The following is a 19,376-nucleotide window of genomic DNA, read 5'->3' on the forward strand; positions in this document are numbered from 1 at the left end:
TGGTAATAAAAGGTGGTTCTTTACATCTATTATATTAAAGAAGTGAGAAGAGATTTTTGTCAAGTTGAAAATACGTGGTCTGAAATGGAGCTGGTTGAAATGTTTTATTACCAGTTGCTTTTCTTACTAAAATACACCTTCCCAACAAATAAATATTTTTCCAGTATGACTATATTTTTGTCTTGATTTCCATGAGCTGTTTTTCTAAAGCTCATTGAACCTTTTTCCTCTGTCTTATCCCATATAACTTTTCCCAAACACAAAGATACTTATCTTTCTTAATGAAAGAGCTGTGTAGAAAAACTAAATTTCAGGAATTTTATCTCAATTAAAGTTTGCTTTTAAGAAATAGAATGCACAGGTTCTTCTTTCTGCCCCCAAGGCTGACAATAGCAAGATATTTGGCTCTTCTGTTAAGAAACAGAAGTTGGACTTCCAGTTCCCAGACACTGATATTGGGAGTTGCAGAAAACTATATTTCATTGTGGTGGGCAACCTTATACTATTCACACCTGGAAGAGGAGTACTGGGGACTAAAGAATGGGCATTAAAACAACTGGAAGGAGTCCTCTAAATCCTCAGTTAGTACCCTATAACAGTAGTGTCATAAGTTATTTATTGTCTTGATAATAAATTCAGGGACTGATGAGGACCACTACCCATGAAAACGTAAATGTTGAATTCCATAACAAGGCTTTGCTTTAATTCTATTATTGTCAGTTGAGGTACAAAATTCAAACAACTCATTCCCAGATAATTGCAGGAAAAACTCTTCAATTCAAGGGAGAAAAAATTATACCTCTTTTGAAAATTTCTCTGTAAAATAATGAAGAGGAAATTGTGTGTCCTGTTCAACCTTTCCTCACACTAACAAATACTTTTAACCTATTTGAATCATAGCCTCCTAATAGAATACAGGTTTCAAATACAGAAATATTCAGAGCAAAGGCCAATTTTCCAAAAACAGGTCTACAGTTACAGGCTGCCACTTAAACTGTACTGACAAATTGTCAGAATTTTCTGGCATTTGCAGGTTTTGTGCAGGATTCCTAAACCAAATAAATATAATCCTCGTGTTCTTTCATTTCCCTTTCAAGCCTTTGAAGAAGACTTACATGAAGGTCAATTTTTTTTTCTATTACTAGTTATACCTGAGCTCAAACAGAATATAATTATTAAATTTGCTTTCTGTTTGAAAAAAAAGTCAGGAAAAGCAAAGGCCATTAATCATAAAGCAATTTCATTACAAGTACACAAGATTTCAGGCATCCAAGAAATCCCCAAATATTTAATTTTTCAATTCATGTGGCCCTTGATCCTTTTCTGTTATACAAGTAACAAAATCTGTTGAGATATATCATGATAAAGGTAAGGTGTTCTGCATTTAGTAACATGGGCATTGCTGCATCTAAGTTGCACTACACCACCTAAAAGATAGACATTTGAAAAAACAATTTGCTGGTGAAGAACCCTCACAATAAAAACGGTTAATGTCCCAAGGACATATTTTCTTATAAGGGCAGAAACTCCTTCCTTGGGGATATACTGCTTAGATCAAGACATCTCCTTCTCATCAAATAGTGATGAATACATACATCAAAGAAAATCAGTAATGAGGTAAATACTTAAGTTCAATTTCAGTCTGTTCCCAGCTTTATGGTTAATTTAAAAGATTAATATGTACAATGACAACCATCAAAAATCTGGATCACTTAAAGCGTCTGTTTCACTAGGTTATACATTCAATTAACATAGAAATAAAATGAAGATCCAAAGACATTACTTTCAAGAATAAAATGCACTCTAATATTGATAGTTGCCTAATCACCAAGAGATTAAATTGAATACACAAAAAATCTGATGAAATAGGAAACCAAATTTCAAGAGCAGGAGGTAGGTCTATTTAGTTTACAAATAGCTTCAGAATACCTGAACTAAATTTCAGCTTTCTTATTCAGCATGGCCTCATCAATTACAGAAGCTAAACCACAGCTCAATAAAATTGTCTGTATAAATTGTAGTACAATCACACAGAAATAAACAGTTTATGGTAAAAGGATAAAAAAACTAACCTGACTGCAAAGTTTAAGATTCATAACATCTCAGAGGAAACAAACTGAAAATTATGTGAGAAGCATTAGAGTAAATCTGATTGAGGTAAAAAAATTCTCATTATTTTCATGACTTAGAAGGCAAACTATAGATGAAAATCATTATAATAATTTCAGATCAGTCAAAACCTCATATTTCGTAAGGTTTTAAATCCAACTTCAGTTTATTTTATTCCCTTTTACTTTACAAGAGCCAAATGCTAAACCACTCCAAATGAATACCTTATGATTGCATCTGAGAAATCCTAATCCCAAAAATGGTGAGATTTTTCAGCTCTTCAGAATTTATTAAGCTAAGTAATCTCTCATTAAGTTTAGATCATGGAATGTACATTTCACTGAAATAAAAGCACATTTATTTTTGAAGGAAATACTGCTCTGCATAACTTAATTATTCTTCCTACCAATGTATTGCTGAAAGACCCAGCCCAGGGAAGCCTCATGTTAGTGCAGACCCTGCACAAGGAATAAGTTAAAATGGCTGTGCTATCTGCACAAAGTTAGGAGTTTAAGACAAGGGACAGCATATGGATAAGGGCAAATGAGAAGAACAGTGGAACAACAAGACAATATCACATTTCAGAACTAGCAATTAGTAGTTAGTCCCAGCCTATCATTATCCCACTCTAAGTCAAATACTTTGTCAGCACTTGAATCAGAAGACATAACATAGAGAGCAGGGGAAGCTCTCAAAAAGCCTCCATCAAGCATGAGGAAAGTATGAAGTGAACAAGGGATGTTTTTCAGAAAAGGTAACAAGATGAGGCTGGTGTTGACACTTCTGCATCAAAGAAATAGCATTAGGAGACAGAAAAAAACTCATGTGGGAGTAGAAAAAAAAACAGAGATACACAGCTCATGTATGATGTCAAGAGGGAGATGCAGTGAGGAGAGCAGAAAGTGGCAGAGCAGTAAATCATGGGCAGCATAATTTCAAACAGACAGGAGCAGGCCGTATCTGCATCTGCCAAGGCCAGCTGAAAGGACATGGCAATAGTCAAGACACAAGACACCAAGCTGAGACAACAAACTTAGGGCTGCAGACTGGCAGAAAACATTTATTAAAAGGGAGCTCAGAAGGAGTTCAGCAAGGCTTAGACATAGCCAGAGACACAGAGATCTCCAGAGTCCAAAACTACCTTTGGTAACAAGCAGGTTGCTACAGTAACTATAAAAGCAGCAGATGGGATGTCCTAGAGGGAAGCAGGAGGAGATCAAGGCTTCTTTTCTGCTATACTGAAGTTGATGAGAAGATGTCAGAGAGAAATGTCATGATTTTATTCCAGACAGGGGGAGGTATGGCTGCGACAAGGAAGGCAAAAAGCAATGTGACTGTGTTCATAGCACAAAGCTCTAGAGAGAAGCTGACAGCATGAGCCTGCTCCTAAAAACCTTCAACTTTTACCCAAAGAAATGAAGAAAAGAATGAAGAACAGAAATATGTTTTAGACTGAGTGATCTGTGTTCAGCTTGTACCACACGATAGAGCCAAAACCAACCAAACAACCAAAATACTAAAAACAGCACAAAGTTTCTCTGAACACTCTACCATTAACTAAAAGTTTTGCAATTACAAATATGCAGTAAAAAAATGTAAGACTTTTCCTAGAATAAGGTTTCCAATACAGTTTTATTTCTACTATTTGAAAGTTCTCTTTTTTTTTTCCAGTGTTTTCTTTCCCTGTTTCTTAATTTACGTTACTTCTTTCTTCTCTCTGCGTAAAACTTCTAAAAACACTATTTTCTCATCTTCATGAGAGCTTCTCCTTACTTAAATTGGTTTTTCAACATCAAAATGGGGTCTTAATACTAGACCCTTAAAACAAAAAGAAAGGTCTGCTTCAGACAGAAGTTTTCTCTTGGAGAGGGAGGCACGCCAAAGACCTCATGCAAGCCACCAGGGACTTTGCTATTGCTATTGATTGTACAAGGGAGGTTCACAGCAGGATACAACTCCAAGACAAATGGCAGGATAAATAAATAATGCCACCGTTATTCTGCTGACATGATAGGAAATCTCTTCCCAGCAAATCTGTAAATGCCCATTCAGGAACCAAAATGAAACTCCAGATAAATGCAACTGTCCTGAAGTTATTGCATCAAAGAATCAGTGGGGAAAGCTTATTACCATGTGACAGACCATCCAGTCTACTCAGATACCCTATAAGGGCTATAAATATGAGACTCAGCCGGAATCAGAGAGTAACAGACAAGCTAAAATCTTAGCAGTTTGCTCAGTTTAATTGATGACTCTTGAAACAGCCTTGGAAAAACTCTTCTATGAAGTAATAGTTGTTATTGTTGGAAAAAAATATTTGCTTGAATTCAAGAATTCAATTACTTAATTTTTCATAATTTATTTTTAAAGTGAAATCATAGTCTAATAGAATTAAATGAACATAGGCTTTCAAGGCTGTTCCAGCTTTTTTTGGTTGACAGCTATATCCTTGCCAGCACCCGGCACTGACAGTGCATTACCAGCTCCATTCATTTGAACTTTGGGGCTCTGTATTGCAGAGTTTTGTTGAATACTGGTAGAACGAAGGTAACTGATTCACAGTCCACAAGGTCTTATGCAGCTAAACATTAAGATTAAGAAAGCAAAGGCCAGGAATCAGTTTCAATATCAAAGTGGAGCAAATGTGTCACAATCCATGGCTGACTGACATCACTTTGAAGGCAGTACACTCCTTGAAAAACCATAAATGTTTTCCAGATGGGTCCCCTAAGGTGTTGTACAATTCAACTTTGTAGAGACAAATATTAGCTTAATATAAAGTTATACAGAGAAGATTGCATAAGATTTTGAATCCTTAGAGCTACTGCTGAGTATTGATGAAAAGTCATTTTTATGACCTATCATGTCCATTAGGAGTAGAGGCAGCTTTTTTTGTTTCCTACCACCCTGCTCTTCTTTAAGCTCTTCTTTATGAGGCTGAACTGAAATCAATGAACATATTTCATATCTAGATTTTTATTTTCTTCACACTTCAGTTTTCATTAGGCCTAAAGTGTCTGTAATTTATTTTTCTATTCACAAGTACTTGATGCCTCTAAACTGTATTAAAAAACAAATACATATTCATGTGAAACCTTTGGCCTTATGAAGTGAATATACACAATACCCTGCAAACACTGCAGCCATGCCTACTGTCTTTGGGAACTCCAGCAGCCCTGAAGTTCTTTGGGAACTCCATCCTCCCTGAGACTCAACTGTTGCTGCAGGCTAACAGCCCCTCCACTTCTTATCTTGCCGATACAGCACTCTTAAGTTACTTATGTGAGAGTCAAGAAAGTACAGCATCCCTAAAGGCACATCTAAACTACACAGAAAAATGGGAAGGGACATGCAAACAAAGGAAATGAGGATTCCACTAAAAACAACAGTTTTGAAAACATCATCGGCAATATCTTTAAACTTGCACATCTGAAGACTACAATAAACTTCCTGAGAAATCACAAGAAATTAGGTTCATCCTAGGATAGGATGAAGAAAGGGTGTCTAATGCACTGCACTGAATGTGTATATGCTGAGTGAACTATCAGGTATGCCCACCAGCACAGCATGTAAAGGCAGCTGCTCCATCTGCACAAGATCTTCCCTCTATCAAGTTTCCACTTCAGCTGAAATGTCAGAAATTGTTGTCTAGGGAGAAAAAAGCAGAATGTGCACCAAAGATGAAAGCCATCCAGGCATAAGCACATCAAGATGCCACTGTGGAGTCAAAAAAAGGGAAAAGGATTGGCTGATTTACATTAGAAAAAGAGGTATGTTTGCAAAGCCAGCATGCTTTAATATTTAAAGATGTATCACACATCAATAGCCTGTGATTACCTCATTCTGAATTACTGTATCCTATTGCGGCTGCAGTAAGGGAGAAAAGACTTTCTTGATTTCTCAGTATTAGAAAGGGGAACTACAGCATAAATTTGCATGTTGCCTTTCCATCTATGTGCAGTTCTGTGCAGTGTTTAAAATTGCACTGTTTAGGGACTACCTTCACAATTTTGAAATCATATTTAGCAGAACACTTCAATATATTTACACTAAATAAAAAAATGGGATAGTGGTGGCAGAGTGTATCTAGCCACCCTGAACTCCAAAATGAAAAGATTTATTTGACAGAATAAAAACCATATAAAAACAGTCTGTACTCTATTATTTGCCACATTTCCTTAAGAGAGGGAAAATTATTTATTCCTGTTGGTGATTAGGCATATGGTCCTGTTACCTCTATTTACCTTGACTGGTGTTCAAGATGCATATTTTCTTCCTCTCACTAAAAGTAGTTATATTTCTGTATTTCCAAGAGTTCCCAAATGTTCATAAAAGGGGGGTTGGAGAGGGCAGGGGTGGAGAAGTCCAGTACAATAAAACGTTATTTAGTTTATAATTTCCAATATTTGAGACTGGAAATGGTCTTGAACAGGGCAAAGCCCTTCATTCCAATGGGCTCTATCACATCATTGTTAATGCCATGTGACGACACCATTCCAAATTACTGTGTTACTCTAAGCATTTTTTCCACTATTTTTCAGAGCTGAAAACAACCTTTTTCAAGTGTGCTCACTACTACCAATTTTACCTTGACACGCTGTATTTACATCCAGAGATGCTGGCCACACGTGCATCAGGAAGATGGAAAGACCAGATCCCCATGCTCGCTCTCTGTTCCCCTATTTCCAGAACCTGGCAGCACCACAAGGTGGTGAGATGAGGGCAAAGTAGTTTGGCTTTAGTGCAACTACTTTGAAGCCTTTAGCATTGATCTGAATGAGAATTCCCAGCAAACAAGCCCCTTCTGAAAAGGTCTAGCATGAGTCAAGGCTGGCAGCACATCCTCATCTCTCCTTCATCACAAAGCAGCAATTAGTCTCTTCTACTCTATGACTGAGATCAACTTCTCTGTTCTCTTTGCCAGTAGAGGTTCTTGGCATTTCTTAAGGGCACTTACAATTCCTCACAGCAGTTGCATTCTACCCGAGAACCTCCCTGTTTGAGGTGGTAGGCTGCTATGCAAAGGTCAGTTATTTTCAGCTCTTCTTTCCGATTCATTTGAAAAGGCAGCCTTATAACTGATAAGCCTTTTAGGTTCTTTGCAGGTAATGTCCTTCCACAGTCCAGTACTTTTACAAAAACATAATTACAACACAATTGATTTTCTCTTTAAGGCTCTGGTAGATTTCTAGCCTTATGTTAAGTCTGAATTTTTTTAAAAATCTGATTTTTTTTTAATAGTTATTTAAATGTTCAGTTTCTTTCCAGTAGCTTTGCTGGTCACTCCCTGTTTGAGCTCTCCCTTGGTCCACACAGCATTGCTCACACAGATGAATTCTACTATTTTGTTTATGCTTTTTCTTACAAAATCACTGTTCAACTTCTCATTTTTGAGAATATTTGTTTTTTTAATATCCATCATTTCTGTCCTTGTCTAAACAGCTACTTTTGTTTTGCTTTGCCTCATACTTTTTGGACATGTTTTATGTAGTGATGTTTGCATTATTAAATCAATAATAATGCCACAGCACATAAAGATGTTTGCTAGTATCACCTTGAGCTGTTTTGTTCCTTAGTTGTTCAATTTAGAGAATGTTTTGCACCTCTGTACACAGCCATGAAAATTTGACTTGGTAAGGCTGAAAGTTGTTCTGCAAGATCCTCAAACTCAAACTCTATCAAAGCCTTTGAAAACCAAGGAAATAAGAGGAGCCTGTTCCTTTACAGACTTTGTGATTGATAAGACACGTAACACGATTATCAACAGTACTGAGCCTGTTCCTTGTTTTGCATCCAGTGTCCCTTTACTTCTCTGACACTGCAGAAGTCTCACCACCTTCCCAGGTCATATTCAGGAAAGTCACTCTGTCAGAGCAGTCAAAATAGAACTCCAACATTTTCACTATTGAGGAAAGATCTCTTTTTCCCAGGCTTCATCACACAATTCCCTCAGTGGCATTGAACTAGTGCTGTCAGGTGCTGTCAGCTTTTCTGATGGGATTTCACAAAATTTCATCTCCCTTGAGTTTTTGAGCCTCTTGCACCTTGTGTCAATACCAGGTTCATGGCTTCCAGCTTTCACTACTGATTGGCACGGGGGCTGTCCACAGAAAAGATTTCTTTGAAGTGATAGACACATCTGATTTCCCTCCTGTATTAGCTATGAATAATTTTTCCCCTTTTCTCTTTGTTTGGCACATTTCCCCCATTTACTCTCCTGCTGAAATGCTTTGTCTTTTCCCATTATAGCAGTAGCTCCTCCTCTTTATCTATTACATTTTTCAGCTTTTTCTGTGTTTCCCTACAAAGCTTTACACTAGTGGTTTAGCTTCTTCAAATCCTTCTGTGCCTTCTTCCAAATTTCTTTTCTTTTTATCGTTTTGGAGTTCTTCCTTCTCTTGGCAATGGGCCACCTTTTCTGCCTGTGACTTTCTCCGGTTATGACTCTTGCAGTTAACATTACTGCTGAGCTGATCTCAGGACTGCTGAGTCACTTTTACCTGTGTTTGACAAAGCCTCAAATGAATTCCACAGCACTGACTGGAGCTTTGTCACAGTATTTTTTTGCCATTCCATTTTGCTCTTTTGGCCAGTTTCAATGACTGCTTGAAGCTGCTACTGTGCACTTACATTTACAGGTTGGCAATGGTCAGATTGGTCAGTGGAACCAGTAGTTTGGATCAATTGTATTTTGGATGAATAAGTTGAATTTTGTTTTGTCACCTATCAAATGTGCAAGTCTACATGACTAACTACAAGGTTTTCATGAAGAGACATGAAATCTAACCTAATGACGCTTTGCCAAAAGAATAAAAGACGTTCTGGTTTAGACTCTAGTGTCATACCTCACTTCACAGCCTGTACTGCATTATTAAAGAAGCAGAGAATGATCCTTCCTGATCTATCCTCCAACTTTCCAACAATAAAATTATGACCTTGAAGCATCAGATATTTCATCAAAACCACTGTGTTTAAATACCCCAAAATATAGAAACATATATAGAAATATGTAGTGAGAGAAATGATTCCTTCCTATCTGAATTGCTTTATACTGTGAGATCTGTGACATTCTTTGCCAGTGAGTGACATAAAGCAACTAAAAGTTTTGTAATGCAACTACTTCTTTTTTTAAAAACATTTGAGAGATTCCTTGAACATTTGAGAGAACCCTTGATCCTTAATCCCTCTAGTGATACCCTAAGAGGAACCATGAATACATATCTATGTTTGCACATCAACATCTCACTACTGTACATGATTTTATACCATATTTCCTGCCACTCCTTGGTTACCTACACATAGTGCAGCTCACCTAGTCCCTTGAGACCAAACTTTTAAGAGCTTTTGGTGGCAGACCTTGGAAGAAGTACTCTCATATCCACATGCTCGTAACTCCCCTTCACAGAACTACAAATACATTTGTAGGGCATCACATTCTCACAAAAGCCCACTTCCCACATTTGCCCACGGACCCAGTAGTTCTGTTATTTATTACCATTACTCTGAATTTCAAAGTGTGAAAGTTGGATCTATTGATCTTTAGTTCTTGTCACCATTATAAGGAGTCTTTATAAATACAGATGTCACATTTCCTATCTTCCATTGCTCCTACTGCTATTAATGTAAACTTATTACACAATAGTTCAGCAGTTTTCTAGATAGAAGTCTGAAGAGGAGTCTTCAGAGGAACCTTAAGAAGTTCTAGAAGAAGAGACTTACAACTTCAGAGACTTGTAAAAGCCCCTCTAAATAGAACCCTGGCTTTTAAAAGCCGGTCTTCTGGCTTGCTATAGGCTTTGCCCATTTATTACCATTCATTTTGTCAAGATCTGTGCGGGAACTCACAAGCTGGTTGTATTGGTATTTACCAGGTTCTCTGTAGAGTCTTATTATTAGGGCCTAGGTGAGTAATAATGATTGTGTCAAAATGAAAGTTTTATCATCACATTTTTTCAGTAGCACTTCGGCAGTAATTGTCAAAAAGGTCTCTGTTCTCATGGCCATGCTCTGTGGCAGTGCAGTGCTCCATCTTTCACGCGTGGTTGGTCTTTCAGCAACTGCCTTGGATCTCACATATATCCCACACTGTTGACAAAACTAGGCCGATGGCAATTTTCCACTGTAAGTACTGCTTGGTCATAAAAAGTTCAACCAGTGTGATCTGAATAGCTGAAGTATTTCTTCATTTCCCTAAAATACTTATGATCTGCATCTGCTCTTACTGATATATTGACCTTTTTTAAGACAAAAAAAAATGCCATGTCACTTCCATCATAAGCTGACGGATGCTTAGGGACCTTTATTGTTCTTTTTGTGAATTATTATAAATCACTGCCGAGGTGCCTGGGGTGTTTCTTCCCAAGTGATTTCTGTTGGCAGACCATAACTTTTCAGGACCTTAGTTTTTTGAAGGTAGTAATTACCAGGAGCCCCTATGAAGTACAAGCATTGAGAAGCCTTCTGCAGTCACTTTTACAAAAGAGGTAACTTGATCCCATTTACCTTTTGATTTTACTGATCAACAGACAGATCAAAATGTCATATATCTACTCTTCATTCCTTTCAGCACTGAAAGGGCCTTAATTTAACATCTTTTATTTTCAACTCCCATCTTTTGCTCCCTTGAACACTTTGAAGTTTGCTTCTTGATATAGTAGCAGTATGCTGTTCTTTCTGTTAAAATGGTGCATTCAAAACTATTTTTTGCAACCATTTGAATATTATAGTGCTACACGTGGGAGAGAATAGAAAGAAATGGTCTTCTCTGACTCCCACACAGCACAATGGAAATGAGCAGTTTAACACAGCAACTTTAATCACAGACATATATACTAACCTAACTGTGATTTGCTTCACTAACAGTTGGAAATTCTCAAAAGGGCAGATATTTTGAATATACTTCAATATGTGTTCTTTCATTTTCATGATTCTACCTCCTTGGCAGAGAGTACATAGTAAACTACTAGTTTTCTTCCTTCACTCCAAATTTCTGTCATTTCCCAATGTAACTAGCAGTTTTCTTATGCAAATACTCATTGTTCTCAGTATGTTTGCCCTTCATACAACTTCTCATGACATGGTAAACACACAAGATCTTTTTCATGCTGTACAAACAAGATAAAAACCACTAAAGGAATATCTAAGAAAAACTCAACTGAATGACATGAAAAGCAATGGAAAATCTATCAGTTTCTATTCCTTGAAAACATCAATCATAATGGAAAGGTTTGTTAATCACCATATTATTTCTTTTGTCTCATGTTTCCTTCCCTTTTCCTCGTGAGAAAAGTTAACTTTCCTGTAAGGAACTAAAACTGTAATTAAATCCATCTCTGGTCAACTGAATGAACAGCAATGTCTCAAAAGCATATTTTTTCTTTCAGGGAAAAAGAATGCTTTTTTTTATGACTGGTTCTCACTCATTCATATGTCATGATTACCAATGGTAAGAGAGAATCTGGGAAAAAAAATAAGCACAAACTTTTTCCTAATGACTGAAAAGCACTTCAGAGACAACAAAAGATGTGTATATGCCACTTTAGAATTGCTTTGGTATTAAAGATTTGAATTCCATGTGTTTCTTCACTCACAGACTACTATGGAGAACTGACTAATCATCACAAATGTAAAAATGTGCTTTTCATCACTAGCAGGTTTTGTGAAGCACAAGATTCCTGTGTAATGTCTAATGAAGATATATCTTTTTACTCTAGCAGATATCTATATCAGAACATATGCAAATGTACAAGTGAAAGAGTGAAAACTATTTCTCAACCTATTTGTGAGAAAATATAAATATTCCCTATAAAACAATCAATATTGTGGTGTGTAAAAAAGAAGTCAAGCCCAGTTTGCAATAGCTGCATATCATTTTCTAAGTCTAGAAATAGTTTTCACTCACACGAAATGCTTGTCATGATGCTGTTTATGACATTAAAAGTGAGTAACATTACCAGATTAAAACCTCACAAAATCGGAATGAAGTTCTTCTGCTAAATTAATGTCAAGCAACGAAACAGATGCCTACAACAAACTTTCATAACAACAAAACTTTATGAATACAATTAAGTCTGCAATTTGACTCATTTAATATAATATCATTAAATACAAAGACACTGTCAGAAACAGAAGAGATAAAAAAAAGGAATGTTATTGCTCGTTCTGTGATTTCCTGGCAGGATATTAAACTCTTTCAAAATGAGCCATGCATTTGTAACACAGACACTGCAGGATCAGGAAGACTGTAGTATCACGTGTTCCAAAAACCAAAATGGAAATACTTATCTAGTTATAGAAAGTGGATGATGCTATTAATTTCAATAATGTAGCATACTGTGTGCATACCTACGTTTCTCAATGTAGGTAGTGAATATATGCCATCTTCAATTAATTTCTTTTTAGTAAATTTTAAGTTTCAGAGAATATTCTGCATTTACTGAGGCAACAGTGAGATTCGAAGAGATGCTACCAGATTTTCAGTGAGGTAAAAGCAGAAAGTTCATTAGCTTAGTACATAAATGCTGCATCAGCAATTTACAGATACTCCTTAGTTTACTCTTGCTTTAGTAAAAAAAAAACAATCTTTAACCATAGAATCACATTTAAACTCTCTAGGAACTAGAATTATTCAGAAAGATTTCTCTTTGCCATAATTATTTTCCATCTAGTCACTCAAATATATTGAAACCAAACATCATTTCCAGCAGTGGTAATGCAGAGACTTTCAAGATTCCAAGTTTCTAAAAACACCGTGTCCCTTTAGATATGTGCATAATTAATTGGCCCGATTTTCCAAAATTACTTAATAGTTTCCTTAATTTGTACTGAACATCTATAAAGGCAAGCATATTTCATTGGAAGACACAAATTGCTCAGCTTTTTTTTTTTTTTTTTCTTCTTCTTCTTCCCCAAAATCACATAAACAATTCAGGAAAACATTCCTGTTTGGAAATCCCATCCTCCCCTTGAGCTGCGCTTCTTGCCTGAGAAACTGACCCTCAAAATGGGAAACTACAGAACCAAGATAAACGAGTGTGTACCACATGGTGAGGAGGAGCACCAAAGTAAAGCCCGCGGGTTTACCTTTGCCTTGCGGAAATGGTAGACCACCAGCATGCTGATGAAATCCAGCAGCATACAGAGCGTTTGGAAGGAGATGATAGCCAGCCGTAAATACTTGTCCTCCTGTGCATAGCAGGGAGTATCATCTGTACAGAAAGAACATCCTTCTCTGCAGGGTAGGCAGGTGTAGACTTCCTCTGACAATTCACCACCAGAAAAGCGATTTTCTGCATCCTTTCCTGAAAGTATCAGAAGAGTGAAGGGAAACACCTTTAGCTGTAGGGGATGGGGAGTTCATCACCAGTCCTCTGCTGGGTTTCCTTTCCCTCCCATTCTTTCTCAATAGTTTACAAAATAGCTTGTCCAGTGCTGCTTTTCTCATTAAACCGTCCTTTGTAACATTCAGAAAATGCAGACCAATGAGGGAAAATGAGCTTATTAAACATCAAATGCTTTCCTGTTATATTTAAAGTGGGCTAAATCGACACAGGAAATTCTATGAAGATTTTTGAATGAGGAAAAAATTACATTAAATATTTGGGAATAAGGAATGAATTTTACACAGACAGATGAAGGGCAGACCCATTAGCTACCTAATGTTCATAGTACAAGCTCTGATCCCATTTCAGATTGTTCCTCAATTTTATAAAAATGCTATCTAGTGAATTAATGAGCTTCAAATTAGATGAAAACCTTCTTAACTAACATTTGTTCAACAGGCTGTTGCATGATTGCACTACTCTGTTCCTAAAGCAAAACCAGTGCACTTAGACTAAGTATAGTTTTCCATTGTTCACATAAGCACACCAGGAAGTAGACACACATATTTTGTCTAGGAAAATCAATGACTCTTGAACTGACATCTCATCCATCAATGTGAACCCATCAAGAGCACACACAGAAGGATTCCTCATTTTTCTGATCTATGACACTTGCCCATAAACTCTTGTAAGGCTGCTTACCCTACAGGCCATGAATAGAATTAAAAGGTAAAAGAGAAAGGGGGGAAAAAAGAATATAGTTAAAAGGAAATAAATAATCCCACATCCCAGACTGAGTAGAGAACAGGATAGTATTTCTCATGCACTTCGTGAATTTCTCCTTGGAGCTCTATTCCGAACTAAGATGTCAGAAACCTGAATATAGCAGAGTAGTGCTGACTCATGTTGGAAGTCAGATTTTTAGATACAAGGAGTCAGCAAGAAGAGATCTTGTACTTTTTTGACCCAGACCATGTGAGGTAGGAATGGAAATCTTGGAAAATAACCATGCTTGGGCATACCAAGCAGATGGAGAACCTCTAAGGAACACTAATGTTGAAGATATTCTAGAACTGGAACGTCTCTTCAGAGCACACACTCATGGACCTCAGCCCATTATCATTCCAAGAGCCTTAACAGAAACCACCTTCTCCAAATCTAACATCAGATCCCTGCTTTCTTAAATTCTAGAGCACCAGACCCACACTGTCCTCTGCCAGAGACAGAAGTCACAGTCTCCCACGTCTCATCTCCATATCCAAACCAAGAGTGCATTCCCTACTGTCCAAGTTTTCCACTTCATTTCCTCAACATTTAAGCTCATGTCACCCTGCTTTTCCACCACATATCTGATCCTTTATCATTTCTATAGCTGCCCTTCAATTAGCCTATCTCTTTAAAACCTCACATTTCTGAGCCCTGTAAACCATTTGTTAATATATTTTTGTTGTGTCAACTAAATAAATTATTTGCAGTATAAAAACTTACACACAGAAAAATATAGTTCAAGACCCACAGTTATGAGATGACTTGTCACAAATATTGTCTGAATATGGCTTGATAATTTAGCATGATTCTAAATTTGATGCACTTACTTTATTTCTGAAATGTTCAACCTTGAAAGTCATTGCAAATGACTTATATTCCATTTTATCAAGCAGTTTCTTATCAGAATCATATGTGGGAGTGACTTCATGTGGATGCTCATCACATACTACAGGGATAACAGTTAAATAGACAGTTGCATGTTGAAGTGAATATCCCACGGATATGACTTCATAGCACAATAGCAAGCTTTTCTTTAGATGTGTCTAGTGTTATGCTTAGAGACTGGGATGGGCTGCACAGGGAGGTGGTGGAGACACCATCCCTGGAGGAGTTATGGAAAGACTGAACGTGGCACTCAGTGCCATGGTCTAGTCTATGGCAGTGTTCAGTCATAGGGTGGACTCAATGATCTCAGAGGTCTTTTCCAATTTATTGCTTCTGTGGTATTGTCTGTTGTATACAAAGGAAGATCACTGATGCACATCTTCTGCACTGTCTGCACTGCCAGCCAGGACTGATTTTTCTTTGAGTATCTTTTGACTATCAGATGGAGGTGGAGGTGTCTGAGAACAACAGGATGTGTGCTCAGTGCTCTGGTCTGATTAACAAGGTGGGGGTTCCTTACAGGTTGGACTCAGTGATCTCAGAGGTCTTTTCCAACCTACTGGATTCTGTGATTCCATGTGATTGTTCCTTATAACTAATAAAAGAAAGATTAAAAAAAAAAATGGATCTACATAAATTTTCCCATAATGCAATGAGGAACAATTAACAATTCCTATGTGTTTGGGGCTTTTTTTTTTTTTTTTTTTTTTTCTCCTTGACAAAAAGAAAGAACTTTTTTCAGACGCTCTAAAACAAATTCTTGGGGAAGAACTGTTCCTTATATATACCACTGACAGGGACCTTGTCCACCCACACCCTTGCCATGACTATATGTCTCAAGGCACAGCTGCCCAATGCATAGTTGAACATTTCTGCCCTTTTGGTCTGGTCCTGTCCCCTCACCAAAGTCAATATAACATCAGTTCACGATACAGACAGCCTAAGCCAAGTCTGGAGTGCCTCTAACAGAATTGCTAGATGTTTCATTGTGTCTTGTCCTGTCTCAGCAGTTCTTTGGGATTACATGTTTCCTGCAGTGAATAAAAACAATTTTTCCTCCTCAAAACATGTCAAAAGATTCTAGACATGGTAAGGTAGATGGACAAGAAGTCATTCCTGCTTTGTGTAAGGCAGTAGCAGTTTCAGCACTGTCACAAATGAGATGGAAGCAAACACTGTGCTGCAGAAGTTAAAGCTGAAAATAAAGAGAAATAAAATGTAGTAATCAAAAAAATAAAAGAGATAAAAAGGAAGGAGAAAAGAATCGAGCAAAGTAGGTAGGAAGTAGGAATAAGGAAACAAACTAACATGAAGTATAATAAAACAAAAAGCTTAAATGTTTCAGCTATTTCCACTCCACCAGACTTTTTTCCTAGCTCTTCTCTCTTCTATCCCAGTCTTATTTTTCTGTCTGCTTGGCCCATCTGTTTTTGAAATGCTCTCCTGAGGGTAACTCTTCATCAGCTTCAGTTCTCCTAAGGACACTTTGCCACGCAAGGGATGCCTCAGCAGCTGCAACATTTCCAGCTGAGACCTTCCTGCAAAGTGAGAATGGCACCACAGACTGCTGAGAGCCAGGGCAGGGACTGCTTTGTCCCAAACCAAATCATCCTGCACTCCAGTCAGAACTCAGCACATGAACACAGAAAGCACAGCGCATGCTGAGCAATGAGCAGAACAAAAGACTGATTCTGCTCCTGTTCTATAATAGAGTAAATTAGGGACACTCCAGTTGCATCAGTGATGTTGCAGTAATTTGGTGAGAATGTAACTGGACCTTTTGGCACCAAAACCTGGCCATCAGCCATGGTCAAAAGCCTCACCCCGGAAAGGGATCAGTGAAGTCAGTGACAACCTTCATATATGCAAAGATCTGCATGTGCAGGTTCTGTTGAAGAAACAAAGCCAAAGGGCAGGTGTAAAAAATGAAAGTTCCTGTTGAACTGGAAATTCCTCTTGGAAAGTTTTATGTGATCATGGCAGTGTTAAAGACAGCAAAGTCCCATATTCAGATGAAAGAACCATTTCTGGTGCAAGCAGGACAGGTTCCACATCCAAACAGCAAGAGCTGCGAATTTCTGCAGTATATGGATGATGCATTGCTAAAGGGCAAACTTCAAGGCTGAACAAAGCACCATTGTTCTGCTAAAGATTTTTCAATGCAAACCTGAATACCCCATAAGGCAGAGAAGTACTTTAGAGAAGGGTGTTACAGGAATGTTAAAATACGAGTAATCATCAATTAGTCTATTCTATCTATACTAATAGTGCTACCTAAAAATGAGCCATTAGGAGAAAGTGCATAACCACATACTCAAGTACTTATAGGTTAATACAGCCTGTGTACATGAAATGTGTTTTTTTTTCTAAAATCAATTTCCAACCTCAAAAGACACCCTGGAAGTATGGTAATAACTTTGTCTCCTTCTAGTACCCAAGATCCTCATTAACACATGCAGAAAAAATAAAAAGGTTTTACATATTTTGGTTCCATCAGTTCTGAAGAATGAACGCAGACTTGGGAGGGAAATGCCCTCCTATCTGGCTTCTTATTCAGTAAGAGAACAGCCTGAATTCCAGCTGTGCCCCTGTCCCACACGCTCTTTGGGAACCTGCAACATGTGCAGCCTTCCTGGGAGCAGCAACACCATGCTGCTTTAAGACAAGAAAGCAACTGATTTGCAGAATCTTTCCTACGCAGACACTGCTTATGTCACATTGCAGGTTCCCACAGAGTGAACCAATAAACTGTGTGGAGTGTTCAACATCCCTGCAAAGTTGCATTATACAGTTATCTTTCAGACTCAAACAAAACATTAATCTGGGCTGAAAGCAGAACCTTTCCCCCACTCAAAAGCTGGACACTTCAGACACAATGTGAAACTGTAGTTATCCATATTTTGCTGTGGTGCAAAATCCCAGCACCATTGAGAAATGCTCCCATTTCAAGACATAATACAATCCAATTTTTCAATTGAGTGAAGTACAAAGCTGGTAATTTATTTTTCTATCTATCTCCTTTCTGATATCTTGAGACCTGCAGATCTTTGCTGCCTCTTTATTTTCTTCCACTAGGAATACTTTCTAAATTATTAACATTTCTATTCAGTTTCATCTCTTTCATCATCGGATTTCACCAACCTAGCTCCACAAAGAGATCTCCAGATCAGACAGTTTCTGTCAAAATTGCTTGCAGAATTCATATCTAGAATTCCTATGTTAACATCACTTTGAGCCACCAAATACATACTACAGCCATTTTATCCATGTCATTTTTTCCTCTTTCTTTTTACAGAATGCAGCTGTGTGACAGGGCCAAGTTTCCTTTGAACCACAGGCTTTTCTCATTACTTTAGTAATTTCCAGTCTCACTGTTCACTTTTTGAAATCATCTATACAACTTGGCAGGTGGAGCTGCTGGATGAATTAAAAAAGTTCTTCTTTACAGTTTCAAAACTCGGGTTACCTCACAGAAACAAAGGCTCCAATCAAACTGGCCCCCTACATCCTACAATATCAGCATTTGCAAACTTCCTTGAGACAAATTTCACTTTATTAGGAGCTAAATAACCATTTTAAGGCTCTTCATTCTATAGCAAATGGAGAAAAGATGGAGGTATTGCTTTTTCCACCTAAAGACAAATCACTGTCCAGGGGAGCCATGCTCTTGATGCTGACAGTAGTTGAAATCTAGGTGACTAATACATACCAAGCACATACATTTTGCACAACTGATATGAAATAAAGTTAATCCCATCCCTAATGATCAATGTTGTTTTGATCTCTAGTCACATTTTGTGTGTGTGTTCTATGGCATTTGGTATGAAGTCTTCTTTATATGCTTTCTCAAGGAATTAAATCCTAACTCCACCAGAACTCATTGCACTTCAGGAAGAACCAAACATCCTCCTTACTCTAGCAAGAGATTCACACAGCCCAGAGAAACAGCACTATCACAAGGCTGCCTTCTGCAGCACTTTACCATATGAAAAGACAAGGGAAACACTCAGCAGATAAACTGTTGAACTAACTGTGCTATTTACCCTACAAATATGCACAGGAGACATTATATCCCATATATATGTGTGTGTGTGTGTTTGTGTATGTGTAAATTAAATGATGATTAGTACTAGAAGTATTTCTCTTGGGAAACAGAAACAGCTGTTTTCACACAAGGCATGAGATAACAGATGCAGTCCTGGACCAAGATTGGTTGAAGTCACTCATTGCCATTCCCTGGATATCTCACATGAACTGATCTCACAGTGAGAGCTCATGACATGAACCGCTGGC

At 37.6% G+C, this 19,376-nt stretch overlaps 1 protein-coding gene across 1 annotated transcript in view; it reads right to left on the reverse strand.

Annotated features, from left to right (window-relative positions):
- Window positions 1-19,376, reverse strand: part of GPR158 (G protein-coupled receptor 158) — a 187,165-nt gene that overhangs the window by 86,809 nt on the left and 80,980 nt on the right. The window contains exon 4 of the mRNA XM_053967378.1: window positions 13,192-13,409. Coding sequence (XP_053823353.1) covers window positions 13,192-13,409 — 218 coding nt within the window. The remainder of the gene's footprint in view (window positions 1-13,191; window positions 13,410-19,376) is intronic.

The sequence above is a fragment of the Vidua chalybeata genome, chromosome 1, assembly GCF_026979565.1.
Source record: "Vidua chalybeata isolate OUT-0048 chromosome 1, bVidCha1 merged haplotype, whole genome shotgun sequence".
Lineage (NCBI taxonomy): Eukaryota > Metazoa > Chordata > Aves > Passeriformes > Viduidae > Vidua > Vidua chalybeata.